The 23,975-nt window shown below is 44.7% G+C and overlaps 1 protein-coding gene across 1 annotated transcript in view; it reads right to left on the bottom strand.

Annotated features, from left to right (window-relative positions):
• Window positions 1-23,721, bottom strand: part of LOC146809771 (C-type lectin domain family 4 member E-like) — a 130,679-nt gene extending 106,958 nt beyond the window's left edge. The window contains exon 1 of the mRNA XM_085614383.1: window positions 23,421-23,721. Within this exon, the coding sequence (XP_085470509.1) occupies window positions 23,421-23,538 (118 nt within the window). The 5' untranslated portion in view covers window positions 23,539-23,721. The remainder of the gene's footprint in view (window positions 1-23,420) is intronic.
• Window positions 23,722-23,975: the final 254 nt, after the last annotated feature.

The raw sequence follows: 23,975 nt of genomic DNA, 5'->3' as shown, positions 1-23,975 counted from the left end.
GGATTCAAGCTGTGATTGGTGGATAAGGTGCATGTTCCTCTACCAGCCCTTATGATGAGTAGTTTGGGTGAAGAACTTAGGTTGGTTGACCTTGAAATCCAATAGTATTAGGTGGCGGTCAGTCCAGTTGATAGTTAGGATGGAATGGAGGGATGTGATATTGCCATTAGTAATGATTACATTGAGGGTGGAACCTTTATTGTGAGCTTGCTTTTTGCAATGTTGAGTGAGACATTTAATTTCAAGGAAGTTGGATAAGGCTTGTGCTGTTTTGTTGCTGGCATTGTTCAAATGTAGGTCTCCTAGTATAATGAGAGTGGTGGCCTTCAGGGAGTTTCGCGTTATTATGTATGTTAAACCCTTGATGAATTGTTGTTTTTCACCTGGTGGGAGATATATGGCATGGAATTTGATAGAGTTAGAGTCTTTGGAGGCGTGATCGACTCCTAAGTATTTAAAGGTAGAGTAGTCAGATGTGTCGAAGGATTTGAGCACAGATCCTTTTTCAGTATGATAGCTAATACACCAATCTTTCCGGTCTCAGAGAATGATTGAGAAGTGTGGTGAGGAGATCGACGATGGGGGATGAGTGATCATTAGCCTTGAGACGCTGTAGGAACAGCAAAAACAGACCTTTTGAGATGCTGTAGGAACAGCATGAACAGACTTTTTGAGACGCTGTAGAACTGCAGTTGAAACAGATGCTGTAGGGACAGCAGTAACAGACTTGAGCTGCAGTTGTGACAGGAACTTGCACTGTAAAACCTTGTTCCTTGCACGTTGATACGCTGTAGGAACAGCAGAAACAGCCTTTTTCAAATGCAGTGTGAACAGCAGGCAGAGGCTTAAACTGTGCAGAAACTGGAACTGGCACTGTAGAGTTGAGGGCGACCGTTGTAGAGGTCACTGGTGGGGCTGTGAGTGCCAGAAGTTGAGTTAACTCAGCTATAGTTACAAGAGTTGCTTTTATCTTGAGAGTAGGTACTCCAGATGTCCTCAGAGGTAGCAGAAGCAGGTTCTTAGTTTCAATTCGTCGCCAAAAATATGTAGTAATCAAGTCCACACTGGTAGGTATGATTCAAGATGATTTATTCAGGTTAGTTACAGGATCAGGTATACAGCCAGTGTAGAGCCAGAGATAACCAGTAAAGAGCCCCACCAGGAGCAGCCAGCCAGGCGCTCAGCCCATCTCCAACTGTGTGTTTCACAGATCAACATTCCACATGACATCATCACCCAGTGTTCCACTGGTGGAGAAGTAAATAGGAAGAAACACACTGTACCAAGATATAACACAAACATCATCTTAAATACCAGCAAATGATCAAAACATTGCATGACAACAATTCAGTGGTAGTGCAAAATTCGGACAAGGGTGGTAACGTAGTTATCTGGCCAATGGAACAATATATGGATGAAGCTCTAAGGTAGTTTGGAGATCGAAACTGCCATAAATTAAGCACAAGGCAGGCCACAAAAACAGCACAAAATGAACTGTTTGGCAAACTACTAGCATGGAAAAGCATGGGCTTAATTAACCAAGATGAACTAATTTTTTTTTTAAATGATTACCCAATTCTACCGGTAATATTCCGAAAATTCATAAGGACTGTCAACTGCCACCTGGGATGCCCATTATTTCTGCAATACAAAGCCTAAATGAAAATTTCTCCATATATATTGACTCTTTTTTACAAGAACATGTACAGACTCTTCCATCGTATATACAGGACACCACGGACTTCTTAAATAAGATAAAAGGTGTTCAGTGGCATAGTGATTACTTATTAATATCAATGGATGTCTGTAATCTATATACATCAATTCATCATCACGATGGAATAAGAGCCCCGGAACATTATTTAGGCAAGACACCAATAGAATTCCACCACCATAACCAAATGATGATAGATTTAACGAAATTTGTTCTAAACAACAATTGTTTTTTATTTCAGCAACAAGTCTATCACCAATTGAGAGGCGTAGTCATGGGTGCAGATTTTTCACCCAGCTACGCCCTCTCCACATGGGGTGGTGGGAGGAGATGGTCATGAAATCAAAATATGCAGATATATGGTCAAGCAAAGTAGTGAAATGGGTTCGTTTTATAGATGACCTGTTTGTGGTATGGCCTGGTGACAAACAAAGTGCAGAGGAATTCATCTATATGTTGAATAATAATGATATAAATGTAAAGCTTACATATGACATCAGTGATACATCCATCTGCTTTCTAGATGTAAAAGTGTATGTGATCAATAACAAGATAGATACAAGACTGCACCGTAAACCTACATCTGCCAATACCATTCTACACCCCAGTAGCTTTCACCCCAAACACACAATCCACAGTATACCATACAGTGAAATGCTGAGGATACAGCAAATTAGTAGCCGGGAGGAAGATTTGGTAAAAGCACAGGATGAATATAAATCTAGTTTTTTGGCCAGGGGCTACTCAGAACGAACGGTGGATAAGGCTATCCACAGAACAATAGAGCTCACTGGAGCAGGAATACAATGCAATTGCAGGTTTACCATTGACTTTTATTGAAGTGTTGCTCACAATGAGCAGAATACCAAATAAGTGCAATATATATAATGAAAGTACTATATTATTGAATGCGATATGGTATACCAAATTGATACTCCCGAAATAATGTGGTGATGTATTAATAGTGGCTTTCAATAGAGCAATGTAATATAGCATTGCAGACATTCTACTCTTGCGAAGAAAGTGACTGCAGAGTCTAAAAACGTTTGTGATTTGTGTCTGTCTTCACGTTAATCACAGTTGTAATATGTTATAGTATGTTATGTGACTTGTTTGAAACACGTAATGCACTTTAAAAAATGGCCGCGTTCACAATTTTGTTATCAGTGAACAAGACTGTTTTACAGTCGAAACGTGTTTGATAGCGGCAGCGGAATAAACCTTTAAAACCGCACTTGGCTTCATCATTCTTGATAATTGATAAATATATATATATACAGGCATGCACTGCTTATGACATCACTCATGACATGTTCTATGACATCACCGACATCTCAAATTACATCATTGATACATAATACAAGCTTTGTTTTACCGTATACTGCTGTATAAATTGGTTTGGCACGTAGCATAGTTCACATTAACAATCAACCGTAGAAGCCCTCAATTAGTATGATGTTAAATCTGTATACAACTGTTCAGAGAAAGTCAAAATAGTGAATGCCAATGTTCACACTGTCAAAGTCACCTAACTATAACGTTACTTTAGCCTTTGTTGTTTCAGTGAATTTCCAGGTTTAATAAAAAAAGTTAATTAATTATTTCTGTGAGTGTATGTATGGGAGAATGACTTTAAAATATATGTTATGTTCTGACATTATTTTAGCAAAAGATTGTTTTTATTGTAACGAAATAGGATATGATTCAGTTTTAAAAATCTTTGTAACATGTGTGTGAGTATTAAACAGATACATATTCAATAAAAATTGCTTATTTGCTCAGTTATTATGAATTGGATAGCATCATATGTCACCAGCAATCTAATTTTTGAGTTTGACCGGAAGGTATTAGAGTGCTTTATACAGTTTGCATCAAGAACATTTACACAGAGTACACAAGAAAAAAACATAGTAGTCATACAAGAATTAATATAACATAGAGGGTTGAAAAAGTTTGTTGGCCGCGATGGAGGGTTGATTCAGAGATTAAAGGAATAGGTTAGCAGAAATCTCCTGAGGTAGAGATGTTTGGGCTCTTCGATGGTTGAGGGAAGTGCATCAGAGCAAGTCAATTATTTTAGGATTGCGTGTTCAGGTGTTTGTTGCGGAGAATTGATTTAAGCCAGTTGTGGATAGGGTAGGACTTTACTTTTGATTGTATGAGAAGGAGTTTGGTTTTGTTGGGGTTGACGTGTAAGTGGTTGTTGGTCAGCCTGGATTGAACCACGGAGAGAGTGTTGTTTAGGTGTTGAATGTATTTAGATGAGACGATTTTGAAGTAGATTTGGCTGTCATCTGCATAATGACGGTACGGAATTCTGGATTGTTTCAAGATCTCTGTAAGGGGTTCCATTATAGAGGTTGAACAAAGCGGGGGGCAGATTTGAGCCTTGAGGAACTCCTTGTGGGACAGATACTGCTGATGAGGTGCAATTGTTTAGTTTAATTAGGCAGGATCATTCATTCAAGTATGAGGCAAACAACTGAAGAAGTACCATTGATGCCTGCATGCCGTGAGAGGGTGTTTAGGAGAATGTTGTGGTTGAGTGTATCAAGGGCCACTGAGAGGTCTAGGCGGATTAATCTTTTACAACTCTGTGTAAGCCATCAATGATGTTTACGATTCCAGTTTCAGGGCTGCAGCCTTTCCTGAAACCAGATTGAAGGTGTCGTGAAGTTCGAATTTTTCAATGTGGTTGTTAAGTTGGGAGAGCACACATTTTTCAATAGTTTTGGCAAGGAGAGGAAGATTAGTTATAGGTCTGTAGTTGTTAAGGTAATCTGTTTTTTGATGATGGGGTGACTTAGCCGAGTTCAAGGGAGGCTGGCATACAGCCATTGGAAAAAGAGGATTTGAAGATTTTAGTCCATGTTGGGGAGATGATGTGTCTGAAAGTTTTTATAAGAGGGGAGGGAAGATGGTCATAGAGGAGTGATGTTGGCTTCGTGAATGAGAATATGTCACTGTCTTCTTTTTCTGAGATAATTTCAAACTTGGTCTAAGTTGCATTGTTTTTCAGTTGTATGTGGTTGTTGTTGGTATATGGCTCAACTTTTTATTGGGGGATCAACAATAGTTGGAGGTGTGGTAGCATGGTGACCATTTGTGAAGAAGGGCCATTGTTGGTGAGGTGGTGGCAAGGTGGCGAGGTCTAGATAGAGTTAAATGTTTGTTATTAATTCTGAGAAGAATCTGGCAAACTCTTCACAGCACTTGTCAGAGTTGTCAGTTGAATGTTGTGGGAAAGAGGAGATTTTCTATTTGATGATTTTGAAAACATTTGTATTTGTTTTTAGAGTGGTCAAGTTGGGCTTGGAAGAAATAGGATTTCTCTCTGTAGTTGTGCTTTTTGCATTTTAAACATTCAGCTCGGAGGAGAGTCAGATGGGTCCAGATTCTTTCAGTCAGCCTAAGTTGCAGTCTCTCCTTGTTAAGGTCTTTATTGAACCAGGAATTGGAAGGGATACTTTTTGATGCTTTGAGTTTTAAATGGGCGACAGTGTCAAGAAGTTCTGTCATTTTTTAATTGTATTTGGAACGTCAGGTCGTCTGCGAGATGAGGTCAGGTGGGGGTAGAATCTGGTAGCTGATTTAGGATTCAAGCTGTGATTGGTGGATAAGGTGCATGTTCCTCTACCAGCCCTTATGATGAGTAGTTTGGGTGAAGAACTTAGGTTGGTTGACATTGAAATCCAATAGTATTAGGTGGCGGTCAGTCCAGTTGATAGTTAGGATGGAATGGAGGGATGTGATATTGCCATTAGTAATGATTACATTGAGGGTGGAACCTTTATTGTGAGCTTGCTTTTTGCAATGTTGAGTGAGACATTTAATTTCAAGGAAGTTGGATAAGGCTTGTGCTGTTTTGTTGCTGGCATTGTTCAAATGTAGGTCTCCTAGTATAATGAGAGTGGTGGCCTTCAGGGAGTTTCGCGTTATTATGTATGTTAAACCCTTGATGAATTGTTGTTTTTCACCTGGTGGGAGATATATGGCATGGAATTTGATAGAGTTAGAGTCTTTGGAGGCGTGATCGACTCCTAAGTATTTAAAGGTAGAGTAGTCAGATGTGTCGAAGGATTTGAGCACAGATCCTTTTTCAGTATGATAGCTAATACACCAATCTTTCCGGTCTCAGAGAATGATTGAGAAGTGTGGTGAGGAGATCGACGATGGGGGATGAGTGATCATTTAGCCAGGTTTCATTTAGAAAGCAAATTTCAATTTTGTGTAGTAGAATAATTTCTGCTATGCTGGTGGAATGCTTGACTGCTGATCAACAATTTATAAGCATGTAGTTTAACATGGATGCTGTTCTAGGTTCAGATTGATTGGGGTGGATGGTAGTTAGTTGGGCAGGTGGCATGGAGGGGCAATTAGTAGGGGGACCCTACTGGTGCAAAGGATAACCAGAATCTTGGGGTAGCAGTGTTGGCTGGGTACATTCTCGTATATGTTGCTCAGCATTTCCGCTTCCAGCTGCAACATGCCAGAGTTGGTGCATCTAGGTTTGAGGTGATAGTAACTGAAGGGGAGAGTTTGGTGCATGATCCATGTTCCACATAAATGTGTAATTTGTAAGTGAGTTGGTGTAGCTCTTAGTGTCCTTTTGTTTTGGTGTGATTTCTTCCAGTATAGTGTTAATTTTAAGTTCCAGAGAGGTAAATAAAGGGGTCAGTTGGGAGGCAGTAGGGTCTGTGACAGAGAGCGGAGTAGACTGGGGATCTCTTTAGGATCGATGGAGTCTATGTTTAGGTCTTGCCTGATGTGGTTCTAGGATTGGGAAGAGTCATGTGTGATTGATTGGTCTGATTGAGCAGGGTAAGTGGGCCTTTATGGGGGGCTGATAGTTCTTGGAGTGTGGTTATTAGAGATGGAAGGAGATGTAGGGTGTGTAGTTAGGGTTGGTGTGAGGAGATTGTGAAGCTGTAGGTTCTACTGGGTGAAGAGAGTGTGTTCTGTGGGGGGAGCAGTCACGGCTGCTGCCTAGAAGCAGCAGGGGTGAGGGGTGGGGGGAATGATTAGTTTTGTTTTTTTAATACTTACTTCCCAACAGGTCTATGGCTGGCTGCCACCACTTCTCCTGCGTCCTTTTCCTGGCTTCTTGTGAAAAACAGGAAGCACCAGGGCTCCCACGCTCCCCGCAGCCAATCACAACACTGCAATGCAGCATTGTGATTCGCCTGAGCGCCGTGACACGGTGCTCAGCAAGGGTCTGGAGGGGTGGGCATGTTCTCCATGCAGGCTGTAATGCAGCCTCCATGGAGAACAGGGAAAGTGTGCATGACTGTTTTGAGCTACCGGAGAGGGCCAACTAAACCATCACTTTGCACTTAGGAGTGTTCTACCACTCTGCAGCCCCAGCCTGCCCTTCACGCAGGCTGCTGCAGCAAGAGGACAAGCATTTTATTTTTTCCTTTCTTTTGCTGCTCTATGGCAGTGGGGCGACGCTCCTCCCCCTTAGCGAAGGATCCGCCACTGGGGGGAGGTAACAAGGGATTGAGAGCGGATGTCATGGCGGCACAGGGAATGGGGAAATGATGGTCAGCGATGGAGAGGTTCTGATCTGTGGCTTGGATTAGGATGTTTCCATTTCTATATATGGACATGGACAGTTCACTGCCAAATGTTTGGTATGGGGATATAGTGAGTTTGGATCTGTATGGGATGGTAATTTTGTTGGTTATGTGTAGTTGCTGTAGGAAAATTACTTTTCATTTGGCAGGCTTCTTGGTGTCGAAGATGAAGTCCGTAGTAAGGCCTTGGTGAGTTGGGCTGGAATAAATGTTAGTTATTAGTGTTGTTGCGTGTTCCTTGACTGGTTTGTGTTTGCAGTTTTTCATGGCATATTTGGAGAGATTCTGAGGGAATAGTATGCAGTAGGAGTTGAGACCATATTTTTACATGGCGGTGCTGTGTGGGACTGTATTTGAGTGCTAGAGGTCTGTGTTTCCAGACAGTGAGGGGAGAGTTAGTTGGGAGCGGTAAAATAATGGAATTTATGTGCGCTAAAGGGTTTGTTATAGGTATAATTAGCTAGAGAAGGGAACCAGCACCTATTTTATGTGAGGGGAGTTGTTCTTTTTTTAAGTTTCAGTTTCAACTGCTCTAATTGCTCTAGTAAAAGGAGGATGCAGCAGAAATCTGGGCTCAAGGGTGGCCTGAGTAATGCAATCTGATCTGTTCTAGGTTTGAGCACCAGGATTGACTTCTTACAGGCTGTTTAATTTGACTGTTGGGATCCAGCAGCTGAGGAAACTTCCCCCAGTTTCCCATGGTCAACTGAACATGTAACCATGTAACCATGTGCTGCAGACTGCCAGAGGGTGTGCCTTCTAATTCAGCCATCACAGAGGCCCTATGGAATGTCCGCAGGTTAAGAATGTGAGTTGTTTCCTGGTGAGTTTGTTTTCCTGCTGGGGTGGTGTCTTCCTGTTTGCTCTAGTGTTTAGAGAGGTGAGAATGTGGCTTAGGAATTGATGTGGATAACAGGAAGAGGTCAACCCTTGCATATGTCTTGTGAGCTGCACAGGAATATGAGTAACCCTGCATGTCAGGGTATTTGGCTTTCCAGATCAAGGGCCTCATTACGATAGGGGTCAGATGAGTGTCTGACCACCATTGCTGTGGGATAAGGCCCACGACATGTAGTTGGTGGTTCCACCTGCCGTATTATGATACAAAACATGCAGTTTTCTATTGCAGCTTGTGCAGCAGCTCAGAAAAGGGCTGCAGCACAAGCCACAGTAGAGAAAGGCATTTGCAAAGATCCATGTGTTGTGTGCCAGGCAACATGTGGTGCCTGGCACATGGCACATGGATGTTGGGGGGGCACCACATGTGCCCACCCTGGCCTCATAGTGGGGTCCCACCACGGGGGACAGGGGCCCTGCTAGGGGCACCCAAATCCCTTTCTGACAGTGTTTCCACAGCGATGAGACCACCATGAAATGGCTGTGGCAAATGGACATTCTCATCCCAACAGCGGGGGGTTACTGTCCGACTGCCACCCCGACAGGCTCCTTGAGCCTGTCAAAGGTGACTGTGTTTCCCCTCACCCACTGCTCTCCGACCACCGGTATCTTAATCCAGCAGTCGGACTATTGCCATGGATGTAGGGTGGACCGCCACCAACGGCCTGTCGGTGTATTCCATCCAACATAATAATGAGGGCTCAAGAGTTTAAACCACTCTCTTCCTTTTTTCGAAGTTTCCCCTTGGTGCCCTGTAATAGAAGCCGAACTGTCAGGAGAGTTGCCCGTCATTTTGTTGAGGTCCTTTCAAGCTTGAATGCTTTAAATAAGAGTGACCATTACATTGAGAGTCAGCCTATGCCAGACCATGGCAACAAGCAGAAATAGTTCTCCTACTCCCTCACCCAGATGTTCTAGCTTTACACACATATGTTGCCAACACTTAGCCAGCAAAAAATGCCTCTAGTCCAATATTTCTTTCAGAATTGTTTTCTTTCCAGCAGCAGTGCAATAGTTTGAACACCTTAACATGCAACAGGACTGCCTACTATTAGGTGTATTAATTGCATTTAATCCTCCTAAATAATCTTTCCTACCCTTCCAGAAGGGTCATCAATCAACCACTTCAGCTTGTATCATGCAACAGGACGGCCTACTATTAGGTGTATTAATTGCATTTCATCCTCCTAAATAATCCTTCCTACCCTTCCAGAAGGGTCATCAATCAACCACTTCAGCTTGTATCATGCAACAGGGTTGCCTACTATTAGGTGTATTAATTGCATGTAATCCTCCTAAATAATCCTTCCTACCCTTCCAGAAGGGTCATCAATCAACTACTTCAGCTTGTATCAGTGATCAACTATTTATTTTATTAATTTGTCACCCACCACACTACCATGAAGGTTTTCTTCAGCTAAATCCACCCATTACCATAAGCTACTAAGATTCTTAATACCATTCTGAAGTCCATGTGTTATAGGAATATCAAACCTTGAAAAATAAACAAAATAAACATTTAATGAAACAGTAGATTTGTAGAGCGCTTCTTGTCACCTGTAAGGGTATCCAGGCACTGGCAGGGTCCAATTGATTAGCAGAAAAGCCAGGGACTTTTGGAACTCTGGGAGAGATGGGGAGGTCCTTACATAGGTACATAGGATAGCTTGTTCCATGTCTTCGCTGCTAGGTAGGAGAAGTAGCAACCTCCGCATCTGCTACATCAAATGCTGGATTGAGGTTTAGAAAAAGGAACGATGAGCGGAGGTGTCTGGTGGGCTGATCGAAGTGCAGGCAGACTTTCAAGTGTGCGGGCCCACAGTTGTGTAGGGTCTTGTATGCCTGGGGCAGCAGCTTGAACTGGCATCTTTTCTGTACAGGGAGCTAGCGAAGTTTCCTGAGGTAGGCGATCGGGTGCGTTCATCTAGGGCGATTCAGGATGAGTCTGGCGGCAACATTCTGCATGGACTGTAGTCAGAGGAGGTGAACTGCAATCGCTGTATAGAGAGCGTTGACGCAGTCCAGTCTGCTGGAGGGCCTGGGTGATGGTAGGATTTATTTTGTGCTAAAATATTGCACAAAATAATGGATTTCCATTTTGCGTAATTATACGCAATTTCATGTATTTTGTTTACATTTTGCAGAATTACATGAAAACAAACAAATTAAGCGAATATAGCACACCCCTAATGAAAGCACAACAAACATCACCATTACCACCTCCAAACACTAGTGGGAAATGTGGAATTAGAGCTGTGTAAAATTGTGTACTGTAATATTGTATGTTATGCCTCATTTTTTACTCCAAAAATGCTAAATTTGAAGGTAAAATCCCCCAAATATTAAGCAGCTAGCTGCTTTTCCCTCCTGTTTTAGCACTATGCAGTACATGATCACCATTGCATTTCAATTAACTTTCTAATTTCGAATGTTCCATATTGTTTGTTTTCATCCTATATTATCATAATTTTGTACTTATTTTTTTTTATCTTTTCCTTCCGTTTGAGTGTGTGGTGTGTGCAGCAGATGCATTCACCAAATTAACTATTTTCAAATGACCTGAAGTTGTTGTTGTAAGTAGGTTGTAAGAACACTTGTGCTTACCAAACTCTACAACACATTGTTAGCTGCTACAAGAATACAATTAATTAAATACCATATTCTTTAGTACGTAGCGAAGTGACGCAACAAATATAAGAGTACTACAGTTTTCCAAATGTATATTACTAAATAATATTTAGCAAATCCTTTGCATAGATTACATCCTACATAAAATTGCATCAACAAATAAATGTACATTTATCACAACTCATTTAGGATAAGGGAAGGCTCAATGAGTTAGTAAGTGACAGGCTGAGTTCAGCATTTGTTACCACACTGGAATTTGCACCCTGACATTTGCAGGTACCAATCCTGGTTAGGGTGCATTAAGCAATTGTGCTGTTCAGCAACAGGCAGGTGTGGCAATAGCTTTATCCAAGGGATCGCCTAAAAGTAGGTGGCCCAGTGGATTGTGGGAAATGTTGTCCTGACCTCCAGCAATTTTCAGGCACCTACCATTTTTTCCAGGATCTCTGGATGTTTAAATAACTTTCTGCTGTCCTTATAGCTGTCAAGGTTTGTTGGTCTCCAGTCCGGTAACCACTCCCTTTACTCAACGCTGCAGCTCGAGCGAACTCCACAAAACTTTTATCTGACATCAGCAGTTGCTTTGTTGTTGACGTTTTGTATCCTGTTCCCCACCAGCACAGTGTAAGCGGTAAAACCAGCTCCCCCACGGCTTAATCTTCAGCACCACGAACAGCCAGGACAATTCTGAACCCGGGCTTCTCGAGCCAGGTAAAATCAAACTGACTATTGTCACTTGATCCTGCGACCCACATTAAGTTTACCCCCTTTGGTTCCATGCAGCTCGACCTGCAAGTGACTGATTGTCACTAGTGCTTTTTACCATTGATCGCTATGATAAAGTTTGCAGTTCTGTTTTGCACTGATTCAGTTTTGCTTTAAAAATCTATAACTCTGGTTATATTTATCTGATTGACTTTGTTTTGGTGTCTAAATTTATATACAAATCTACTTTTGTTTTTGAGGTCGAGTCTAGGCAGCACGCATGCAATGTCTTTGAGACATCCTGTATTCACTCAGTGGGCTCACATCTCACCTCCTGCTTTTGAATTGCTTTTGTCAGTGTCATTCAAATTGTCTTGCTTTCAAGTCCCAACTTTTTCACAATTGTTAACTCCCATCGAGTAATGCCAGAGGACTTGTCTGGTACACTTTTATCTCTGCCTGGTGCCACACATAAGGAGGGCATGTGCTGCAAGTTGCCATGGAATGGGAGAGCTTTAATATGGTGTGCTGGGAGAGGGCTGCTGAGGCGGCAAGGGAGAACTACACGGCGTGTGGTGCCGCAGTCTTGCAGGAGAAACCAGACTTGCTGACCAGGATCCTACTCGCAGTACAGGGAAAAGTGCTCCTGAAGACCTGCTGAACGGTCATGGTGCTGCCGGATCGGCGCTGAGCACAGCAGGAGCTGAGAGTAGCAGATCGTCACTCTCGGTTTTTGTTGCAACCCCGGGAGTGCATGCCCCAGCCGCTTAGGCCGGGCAGGATGCACAGGAACAGCAGAGGAGCTCTGCTGGTGACTTGAGTGGAGGCGGGGTTGACGAGGAAGGCTGGGCCTGCCCCTTTCCCCCAAGGACACAAGACCAGCAGGGAGCAGATTGACTGACACTTCATTCTGGGTCCTGCTGCTGTCCTGCGGGAGCTGATGTTTCAAAACAAAGCTGTGCGAGGACCGCACTAAAGGAATACCACAGGCATGGTGAGCAGGGGGCTGTGCAGTCGCAGGTAGCTGGCTAAATCAAGGATTGCTCACAGAGGAGCACAGGGAGGTTTTCTCTGTGATTATACCACTGGGGGCATCGTTGTCACTGTAGGCTCACCGCACCCATGTGTAATGTATGGGTCAGCAACCTACATCTGCCAACCAGTTCTAGCGCACCGGATCGGTGTGCCACTGAGTGAGTAGCACAGAGGTGCTAATCCCAAGAGGGAGATATAGGCAGTTTTCAGTCAAATCCTTTGTCTTTTAGTAATTCCCGTCATTTGCCTGCTCCTGATAAAACCAGTGGGACAAATTTCATGGTAGCCAGACCAGCCTGGAGTGCGCAGGCAAAATGATATTGGGCCAAAAATGTTTTGCCTGAGGAACAAAGTGATCTTGGGCCTCACATGTTGAAAAAGTGACTTATGTTTTAGGACATGTGCAACTTTTAAGTACGTGCTGTACTGCACTGATTGTGGTGTTTATGACAATTGCCTTATTGCAAAGTGATTTATACGATCTACATATATTATGCAAACACAAAGAGATGATGGACGGAGCGCTGAACTCTTCAGACACTCACCCCCAGTCACAGATCTGGGTTGAATCCATCATCGTTCTTTAGCTCAATTTGCCACCTTTGATATATGCAAATCAGTCTTGACCCTGTGCCTCATGGGAATAGTCCAGCCCACACTGCCAAGCCAGGTCTTCCCTGGACCGGAAACAAGCATCCTGTGACCGGTTTCGGGGTAACATCCCTCATCAGCAAGGCTAGCTTGAATCCAGTGGCAAAGTGAGCAAGGGACCCACGTCTGGGCATACCCTGCCAAATTAGGGCGAACAAAGCAAGCACAAAGAGATGATGGATGGAGCACAGAACTTTTTGGACACTCACCCCCTGTCACAGATCAGGGTTGAATCCATCATTGTACTTCACCACCCCAGTTCATACCCAGCTATATGCAAATCAATTTTGTCCCTGTGCCTCATGGGAACAGTCCAGCCAGAACTGCCAAGCCAGGTCTTCCCTCAACTGGAGACAAACATCCTGGGACCGGTTTCGGGGTAACATCCCTCATCAGCCAGGCTAGCTTGAATCCAGTGGCAAAGTGAGCAAGGGACCCACATCTGGACATACCCTGCCAACTTAGGGCTAACAAAGCAGACACAAAGAGATGATGGATTGAGTGTTGAACCTTTCAGGCACTCGCCCACAGATCTGGGTTGAATCCATCATCTTTCTTTAGCTCACTCCGCCACCCCAGTTCAGACCCAGCTATATGCAAATCAGTCTTGACCTTGTGCCTCATGGGAACAGTCCAGCCCGAACTGCCAAATCAGGTCTTCCCTGGCCCGGAAACAAGCATCCTGGGACCGGGTTAGGGTAAAACCCCTCACCAGCAGGGCTCACCAGCCAGGCTAGCTTGAATCCAGTGGCAAAGTGTGCAAAGGACCCACGTCTGGGCATACCCTGCCAACTTAGGGTGAACAAAGCAAACACAAAGAGATGATGGACGGAGCGCTCTCCATGCCAATGGAGTCAAGCTATCTTGGCTGAAGAGGGGTGAAACCCTGAAACCGGTCCTAGGATGCTTGTTTCCAGTCCAGGGGTGAATGTATGACATTGTTCTGCATTCTGTCCATCAATTGTTCTTTTTGCATTCTACATGTAATATGACACGTGCCTAGTGGCACAGTAATTTATGTGAGTGGTGGTCTAAATGTGCTTTACATATTATCAAGTGATTTGTGATCAGTACACTACATGTGATGTGACGACCATCACCTGAGGGCAAAGTGATCTGAAGTGTGGCTAATGTGTTTTGTGTATAATACAAAGGATATTTTCATATAACCTTATGTGGAGTCTATTTTTGGGTTGTGCCTAGTGTGTCACCATGTGTGTGTGTGTGTGTGTGTTGTGCAAACGCTTTACACATTGCCTCTGGGATAAGCCTGACTGCTCTGCCAAGCTACCAAGGGGACGAGCAGGGATTATCTTGCGTGTGTTATTCCCTTATCCTGACTAGAGTGGTGGGTTCTGCCTGACTTAGGTGTATACCCTAGCCAACCAGAAACCCCATTTCTAACAGCCTAATTTTCATTCTCCTATCATGTCTTGCATTTTTATGCAGCCTTCCTGCAGAGTGGACCACTAATCAAGCGACCAATTTAACATATCACCTCCCTTGGTCTGTGTGTATAGGTGACAGTATATCAGGGGAACTATGTGAATGGATGCCTGCAGTTTTTTGTGTGTGAATGCTTGTAGGCCTTTGGACCTGGGTGCATGTATGTGTGGTATTTTCACATGGATATTTATAGATGTGTTGGTCTGTGCGTGCCTGATGTCTGTAGATGTTTTCTTGTGCCTGCATAGGTGCATTTATGAATACTATGGTTTTTTGGCTTTGTAAATACCTCCTTACATGCATGAGAATAGCTACATTCAGCTACACAGTTTGATTGATTAAAAGGTTCTGGGACAGGCTCTCCACCATTACATATGTCATCACTGATGACTTTGAATCTATGCAGCACAACACAGACGAGGCATGACCCTGCCCTCCCCCATTGGCTTCAGTGAGATTAGGTTAAAGGAGATGTCTATCTGCCTTTCAGAATACATTGAATCATAGTACCCATTCATGTTTGATCCAGCTTTAGGATCACATTCTTACATCACCTTTCATGTGTTCAAGGCTCTTCATCCATGAGTCACAACATTCAAAATGAGCAATGCCAAGGGTAAGAACATCATACTCTTAAAGTCTTGCTTTAATAAATGGAAAACAACAAATCATTAAAAAAAATACCATGAAAAAATTAAATATGTAAATTCTATTGAGGCAGATGACCTGAGAACCAAATTTAAAAAATCCTGGTATATGAAATTTGATATCAGAAAAGTATTAGAATGCCACCTGAAAAAATAAGTCACGCAAAAGTTAGTGAATATGCACTAAGGTATGTATTTGCCCAAACCATAGCTTTTCGAGGGTAGAGAAGAGAGCCGTGGATATATGCTCTAGAGATACACATATCGTAAAGACAGATGAATAGAAAGATAGAAAAGAGTGAAATAAGGGGCATGAAGTGTCTGGTAGTGGATTGAAGAGGCAGAGTTGAGGCCCGAAATTCACACCAATCATTTTGACAGTGGTTTCGACTTGGGACCTGTTAGAAATTGGGTTGGAGGTTGACTGGGGCAACAACCACAATCCTAGTCAGGATAAGAAGCAGGCAAATCCTATATTAACCTGTGCTCACTCTCTGGTAGCTTGGCACAGAGCAGTCAGGCTAATCTTAGAGGCAATGTGTAAAGTATTTGTGCAACACTTCAAACAGTAAAACAGTGAAAACAAAACCCATAAAGATTCCACACCAGATTAGAAAAATAGAGCTTACTGTAATAAATAAAATAAGACCAAACAAACACACATCCAACAAGTAGAAACTGAGACATTGAATTTCAAAGGTTTAGGTTAATGTAGAACCTAGAAGCAAAAAGCACTGTGTGGGATATCTGGTCATGCCAGACGGGAACAAAGTCAAATGCTCAAGCCTACTGTGATGGACCGTGGTCCGGATACAGGGGCCCAGTTAGGCCCACTGAACCAAAGTACCTTAACCTGGGTGTGGAGCACTTGCATGGATCCGCATCGGAGATGCGTCATGCAGCCAAGGCGATGCGTCGGTTCCAAGATGCAGCGAGGCTGTGATGCAAGGTGCTGATGCATCATCGAGGATCTTGTCGGCAGGACTTGCGATGTGAAGTCCGGTGCCGAGGATGCGAGGTGCAGCGTTGGTTCTGATGAGCAGTGAAGCTGCAATGTAGAGATTGTTGTTGAGTCTACCATCGACGAGAGATGAGAGGAGGTTGCATCAGGTAGAGCTTTTTTCAACTGTGGTTTTGGAGGCGATGTGCCTGTCCCAGATACAGGAAGCTGTTGTGATGCAAGCCTTTTGCAGTAAGTCCAGTCCGCGCAACAGTGGCGATGTGTTGGCTCTGCTCGAAGATGCACTGCTCAGCCGAGTAGATGTGTTGGTTCTGCTCCGAGATGCATCGCTCAGCAGAGGATGCCTCGGTCCCACTGGAGAGGAACCTTAGGCCCAGTTCCAAGGGTACAGGACTGGGATAGCACCATGGGCACAGCAGACTCAGACAGCAGAGCCTGGGTGCAGGAGCAGATTGGTTAGAAGTCTTTTATGTCCCTAAGATTTCAGATCTGGAGGCCAGCCAGCTTGCCCTTGCAGTCACTTTGGGTTCTGAGTTCAAGTGATGCAGGTCCAGTCCTTTTTACCAAAGCAGGAGGGCAGCAGGCCAACAGATCAGCACAACAATGCAGGAGTCCAGCAAAGCAAGAGTCCAGCAGAGTGGCAGTCCTTCAACAGCACAGAAGTCTTTCTTCATGGCAGAGTATCCACAGGTCCAGAAGTGTACTGAAGAGGTGATGTCTGAAGTCCAGTACTTATGCTCAGCTGTGCCTCAGAAGTGGGGGAGACTTCAACAACATTCCTTTGAAGTGCACAGAGGTCCTCCTTTCCTGCTCTGGATCCAGTTTCACTATCCCTTTTGTGAGGACAGGACCCAGCCTATTCAAGTGCAACTGAGGCTGGATCCAGCTCCTCCCTCCCATCTCGCCAGAATGGCCCATCAAGTCACACCTAAGCTCCCATTGTGTGTGGCTGTCTAGGGGGAATACACAAAACCCAACTGTCGCCAGATGTCACTGTGATCAGAGACAGGCAGCAGGCTCCAAATGGTTAAAGTAAGAAATGCCAACATTTTCAGAATTCCAGTTTAAAATATGACTTCATCATAAGTTTGGATTTTACATTGTGATTCCAGAGACACCAGACTTGAAAAATCATCTCTTCCCAATTGGGAATTACATTTATAGAATGTAATAAGGAAGTTCTCCTACAGGACAGATAGGCCTTGCAGTACTGAAAACAAATTTGATTTGTTTTTCCCTAGCAGGAAATGTGAAACACATGTCATGCCTTTTAAATACATTGCATCCTGCCCTTTGGGTAGTCCAGGGCCTACTTTAGGGATAACTGATATGTATAAAGAGAGAACGTTTGGGCCTGGCAAGAAGTTTATTTTACCAGGTTGCATTGGCAGTGTAAAGTGTACACTCTGCAATGGTAGGCTTGAGCTATGATTAGAGGGCAACTTAGGTGTGTGGCACAATATGCGCTGCAAGCCCACTAGTAGTATTTAATTTACAGACCATGTGCACATGTAGTGCACTTTACTAGGGACTTATAAGTAAATTAAATATGCCAATTGGGGATGAGCCAATATTGCCATGTTTTAGGGGAGAGAGCACAAGCACTGTAGCACTGGCAAAGTGTGCAGCGTCCTAACCAGCACAAACAAGGTCAGACAAACTGGATGAGGAAGGCAAAAAATTGAGGAAAAGACCACTAAAGGCTGTCAGGTCTAACAGCATCTATCAATGAATCTCAGTGTTCCTATTACTGATCCTTAAAAGGAGGATAATTGTCTGTGAACTGAGGACCCAATGGTTATTTCACCCAAATAATTGATCTGGTTCTTTTTTGCTTCATGGTGCTGCCATCTAGCCCTGATGAAGAACCCTTTGAAATATTTTATATATCGATGTTATGACATGTAGACTGATATTTATTGCCATTCACTCAAACTGTACTCTAAAAGAGTCATGATTTAAAATTCTATTGGAAATATGTCTACAGTGTTTCTTTTTTCTTTTTGATAGCTACACCTAGTGCACCTTTATTCATGTGTCACGTTCTCTGTGTCATTCACTGTAGCACCCAATGTATAATCATTGAGATATATATTTTGGATTTGGTTCATTATACTACGTGTTGCTAAATGCTATTATTATATTATTTTCATATATTTGTGTACGTGTTGATTGTTTATTCAAAGCGAGCTTAGGCTTTAGACTTCCTCCAAGGGAACCATTGTTATTTCAGAATATTGATTACCCAGTTTCCTAGGAATACAGGGTTGCCCCATATTTAGTTCTGGATCCGCAGTCACCATGGAGGGCAATGTTAAATCTTGTCTAAATGTTGAGCCCCCCCAGGTCTTTGGTACACTCACAAAAGTTCACTGGTTCCTGCAGTAAGGGGTTTCAAGTTTCAGTCAGAAGCTGCATCTCCCCTCAAGAAGAGGAGATGTGCAATGGCCATAGCAGGGCTATATGAGTCCGCACAGCTCCAACACCCTCCATTCCTTGCATGGAACACAGGACTACCCCCAACAAGAGGGTGCAGTCTATGACCTTGGGTCCTCATGAACCCTTCCAGCCTTCCTAGACAAGCCAGGTGCCGCTTCCCGTCTCTGAGACGCAGGCACTGTTCAGAGGGCTGGCCCGCTGGCACAGACGCGGGGCGCACCCCGCGCATTTGAGGCCTGCTTCTTACACAGCAACACGCACTTGGTGGCTTTGTGGGTGGCGCTGTTCCACTTGAACCGCATTTTGCGTAACATCATCCAATACACGTTTGTACTATGTATTGTGTAATACATGTATGTGTTTACTTTACATTGGCCATTTGCAAACAGAAAATTAGTATCAACCAGATAATTAATGTTCTTTGATAATAGCCGTCTCACTAGCAGAAAAGACGGTATTTCTTGAGCCCACCTTACACAAGATCTGTCAAAACAGTTTTGGTAGAATGACAGGTGTTTTGGGTTGGCTGAATTGGGTTGGTTGGAAAATGTTTCTTTTTGATGCGAGGACCCATAGATGGCTAAACTTGAAGCAGGGCAGGATTTGATCTTTGAGACTTACTGAATTATTTCGAGCTGTACAATTCACCTTAAAGTGACCGAAGAAAAAGAATGGATTTCAAAAGGGCTCACGTGCAGTTAAAATCAATTAGTAACACTGAAATTTGCTTTAAGGAGCAGCTGGTTCCAGAAAGGCCTGCTACCGAGAGAATAATGTGCAAAGGTTAGACAATAGTAATATGTCTCAGGTGTATTGCTTCGTGTACTAACTGATCTATCGGCAAGGGCATCCTGGCTCCTAAATCCAACTCTAGCCGAATCAAAGCCTTCAGGAAGCGCTTTAATCTGAGTGAAACATGTGTCAGTGGCAGCAGTCAAATACAGTTAGACTCTATGGGGCAAATTTACAAGCCCCTTGCGCCACTTTTGCGTCACTTCCAACATGAGAAAAGTGACGCAAAGGTGGCGCAGGGGGCTTGTAAATCTGCCCCTATGGTTGTAAATTTCTGACTGTGTGCGTGCCCGTTTTCTTCCATCCATTAAGAATGTGCGCATGGTTCTGGGTTGAAGTTGACTAACTATTAAACTTCCCATGCCCCTTTACTTAGTGCTCTTCTGTGGTTTCACATTCCCCATTAAAATGATTTATTTCCTCGTTCGTTTATTTAATCTAGAAAAAAAACATTCAGGTAAAATGTGTTTTCATTCAACACTGTGATTCAGAAAATAGGTGTTCGAGGAGTTCTGCTTTCAATTAATTTACAAATTGTTTAATACCATCAAAATAAACCCAAGACATAGAATTACGAAAGAAATGAAAAACGAAACAATGAAGACCCAGATTTACTAACTGTTTGCACTGGTGCTCAGCAATGGGAAGCACCCAAAGAACAGCAACATGACATGTGAATTTGTAAAGCACGCATTCACCCAGATGGGTATCTTGGCGCTGAAAAACATTACAGTACTCATTTGATCGATTTCAGAAGGATGAAAGGCTAAGTGGAACTACTGGGATGTGATCTGACAATGAAATTAAACACTGGCTCCTAGAGTGGATGCTTTAGTCCACTAAGCCACCAGAGACAGCAAAGAATTAGCTTTCAAGCTCAAAAGTTATTTTGTGCTGAAAGTTGACCACCCGCTAATGTATGCAATGGGGCTGTGCCAGCGGTGGGACAGGTCAAAAACCTTAGGTTTGGAGGAAAAGGCAAATTTACTAAAATAGCGTGATCTGGCGTTGCCTCAAATCCTAATGTCAAAGAAGAGTACGCAGAAGTGTGCGGTCAAGTGGGATATCATCCGATATAGGAACATGTAACATGTAAAGCACATATCTTACATATTTGTTCCTGAGCTTGTGGCTCCACTAGGAATTTGTGATGAAAGGTGTACGTCCTGTTCAAAGGTTAGACAAACATGGATGCTTTAACCTAAAGCACACATCGCACTTATTTGATCCGTGAGCTTGTGCCTACACTAGTGGCCTCATTTACATTGATTTGGCGCAGGGCAGTGCCACCAGTCTTTTTTCTGTGCTGCCCTACGTCAAATCAAAAGGGCAGGAATGCACCTTATTTACAAGATACAGTGCATTCCTGTGCTTTCAGCCAGTGCACAATTAGCAGCCGAGCGCCAATGCAGGCACCCTTAAACGATGGTGCAAGGGTGTCTACGTTGTAGGCAGGATTGTTTTTGTGCAGGAAGGGACGCTTTCTTTGCCAAAAACAATCCATGGAGGCGTTTTCCTCTATGTGTGCTGCGAGGAAATAACTAGGAGAAATAAAGATATTTCTCCATGTTACACCTGCCCTGGGGAGGCATAGTTTTGACACATGCCCAGGTTTAAAGATCCTTGTAAATCTAGGAATGCGTCAAAACCCATGGGTGTTGCGTATGAACATCCACATCAATGCCCATGGAATGCCTCTCTGACGCAGTGTAAGGCAACATAGCCACTTGTCCTGCATTGCCTTACACCATATCTACGAGGCCATGAAAAGGCACGGGTCGGCACTCTGCTCTGCCGGAGCATCAATCAATCAATCAAAACATTTATAGAGCGCGCTACTCACCCGTGAGGGTCTCAAGGCGCTGAAAGGGGGGTGGAGTGCTGCTACTGCTCGAAAAGCCAGGTCTTGAGGAGTTTCCTGAAGGTGAGATGGTCCTGGGTTGTTCGTAGGTGTGTGGGGAGGGAGTTCCATGTTTTGGCTGCCAGGTAGGAGAACGATCTTCCTCCTGCGGTGGTTCTACGAATCCGTGGAACGGTGGCGAGGGCGAGGCTGGTGGAGCGGAGCTGGCGGGTGGGAGTGTAGAGCGAGAGGCGGTTGTTGAGGTATTCGGGGCCTATGTCATGGAGTGCTTTGTGTGCGTGGGTGAGGAGCCTGAATGTGATCCTCTTGTTGACGGGGAGCCAGTGCAGTTTTGTCAGGTGGGCGGATACGTGGCTGTGGCGAGGGATGTCAAGGATGAGTCGTGCGGAGGCGTTCTGTATGCATTGTAGTCGTTTCTGAAGTTTGGCGGTGGTTCCTGCGTATAGGGCGTTTCCGTAGTCCAGTCGGCTGGTGACGAGGGCCTGGGTGACCATCTTTCTGGTTTCGGTGGGGATCCACCGGAAGATCTTTCGGAGCATGCGCAGGGTGTTGAAACATGATGACGAGACGGCGTTGACTTGCTTGGTCATCGTGAGGGAGGAGTCCAGGATGAATCCCAGGTTGCGTGCGTGGTCCGAGGGTGTCGGTGCGGAGCCCAGTGCTGAGGGCCACCAGGAGTCGTCCCAGGCGGCTGGGGATTGTCCGAGGATGAGGACCTCCGTCTTGTCTGAGTTCAGCTTCAGGCGACTGAGCTTCATCCATTCTGCGACGTCTTTCATTCCTTTCTGTAGGTTGGTTTTGGCGGTGGCTGGGTCTTTGGTGAGGGAGAGTATCAGCTGGGTGTCGTCGGCGTAGGAGATGATGTTGATGTTGTGTTTGCATGCGATGGCGGCGAGGGGGCTCATGTGGATATTGAAGAGGGTAGGGCTGAGCGATGAGCCTTGGGGTACGCCGCAGATGATCTTGGTGGCTTCTGAGCGGAAGGGAGGGAGGCGGACTCTCTGGGTTCTGTCGGAGAGGAACGAGGTGATCCAGTCCAGGGCCTTTCCTTGGATCCCAATGTTGAAGAGGCGGGTTATTAGGGTGCGATGGCATATGGTATCGAAGGCTGCCAAGAAGTCCAGGAGGATGAGGGCGGTTGTTTCTCCGTTGTCCATCAGGGTCCTGATGTCGTCGGTGGCTGCGATGAGGGCAGTCTCGGTGCTGTGGTTGGCTCGGAATCCGGACTGGGATGGGTCGAGTGAGTTGTTTGCCTCGAGGAAAGCAGTCAGCTGTTTATTGACGGTCTTCTCGATGACTTTGGCCGGGAAGGGGAGAAGAGAGATGAGGCGGAAGTTCTTGAGGTCTTTGGGGTCCGCTGTGGGTTTCTTCAGAAGGGCGTTGAGTTCTGCGTGCTTCCAGCTCTCGGGGAAGGCGGCTGACGTGAGCAAGATGTTTATGACGTTTCGGAGATGGGGTGCGATGATCGTGTCCGCTTTGTTGAAGATATGATGGGGACATGGGTCCGAGGGGGAGCCGGAGTGGATGGAGTTCATAACGTTGGTGGTGTCTTCAGTGCTGATGGGGGTCCAGGCGCTGAGGGTGGTGGTGGGGGTTGCTGGTTCGGTGACTGGAGGCGGAGACTGAGGTCCGAAGCTGTCGTGTATTTCTGCGATCTTCCGGTGGAAGAACGTGGCGAAGGAGTTGCAGAGTTCTTGTGACGGTGTGATGTCGTTGTTGCTGGCGCTGGGGTTGGAGAGCTCTTTGACGATGTTGAAGAGATCATAAAAAGAGACTCATCAGCAGCATAAGGGGCTTGTAAATGAGGCCATAGGAGTTTATGATGAACTATGTACCCCTGTGCACAGTCTACATAAGACAGCGTAGAATCTCATATGTGCCACAGCACGAGGGTCTGCGTTCTGCGCACATCCAGATTTAGCGTAAACCGTACCGATGTTGTCATCGGCAGGTACTCCTATGCATCTGCTGCTGCGCTATGTTCTGCCCCTCTCACAACACAGCGCTTCAATCTTTCATGCAGCGCTCGCTTGCAGGAAATGAAGGACATCTGATCACACTTCCTTACCTTGTAAAGTTGGCCCATTCCTGGAAGGCTGCTGCTGCTTGCGCCGTACTTCGTCTAGCATGGAGTAGACGTTGCTGTCTTGATACTTTAAGTCCTGGTAAATGGGGGGAGCCGACATCTTTCAACTCTTGGGCAGCAACGCAGAGAAAGATGACCATTCAAAGGCAACGCACCGTCTCCCATACGACAAACGACTTTTGTTCAAATGCTCTCGCGTTAAAAAGTCTGGTTAAATCTCCGTTGTCTTATGCGGCGGCACGGCGCTTCTCAATGGACCTGTCAAAAACAGGCACAGATAGGCGAACCCAAAGCCCCAAACCTCGGTTAAATAGCAGGGTGTGTGCTTGTTGGAAAATGACGCAACCACCCTCACGATATGGATACAGGAAACGAGATGCAGTTCGGTAAACATTTCGAAATTTGGAACCACGGCCTCATGCAACAGCATGTTTTCCCTCTCTTCCTGAAGCAGCCAGCTCTGGAGCCAGAATTACCTGTCAGGGTTGATCCAGTCTAAATCCTAAAACACGAGCTCACAAGATGGAGAGACTCGCT

The sequence above is a fragment of the Triturus cristatus genome, chromosome 7 (genome assembly GCF_964204655.1).
Source record: "Triturus cristatus chromosome 7, aTriCri1.1, whole genome shotgun sequence".
NCBI lineage: Eukaryota > Metazoa > Chordata > Amphibia > Caudata > Salamandridae > Triturus > Triturus cristatus.
Note: the sequence above shows the minus strand (reverse complement) of the source record. Positions and strands in the feature narration are given on the sequence as shown.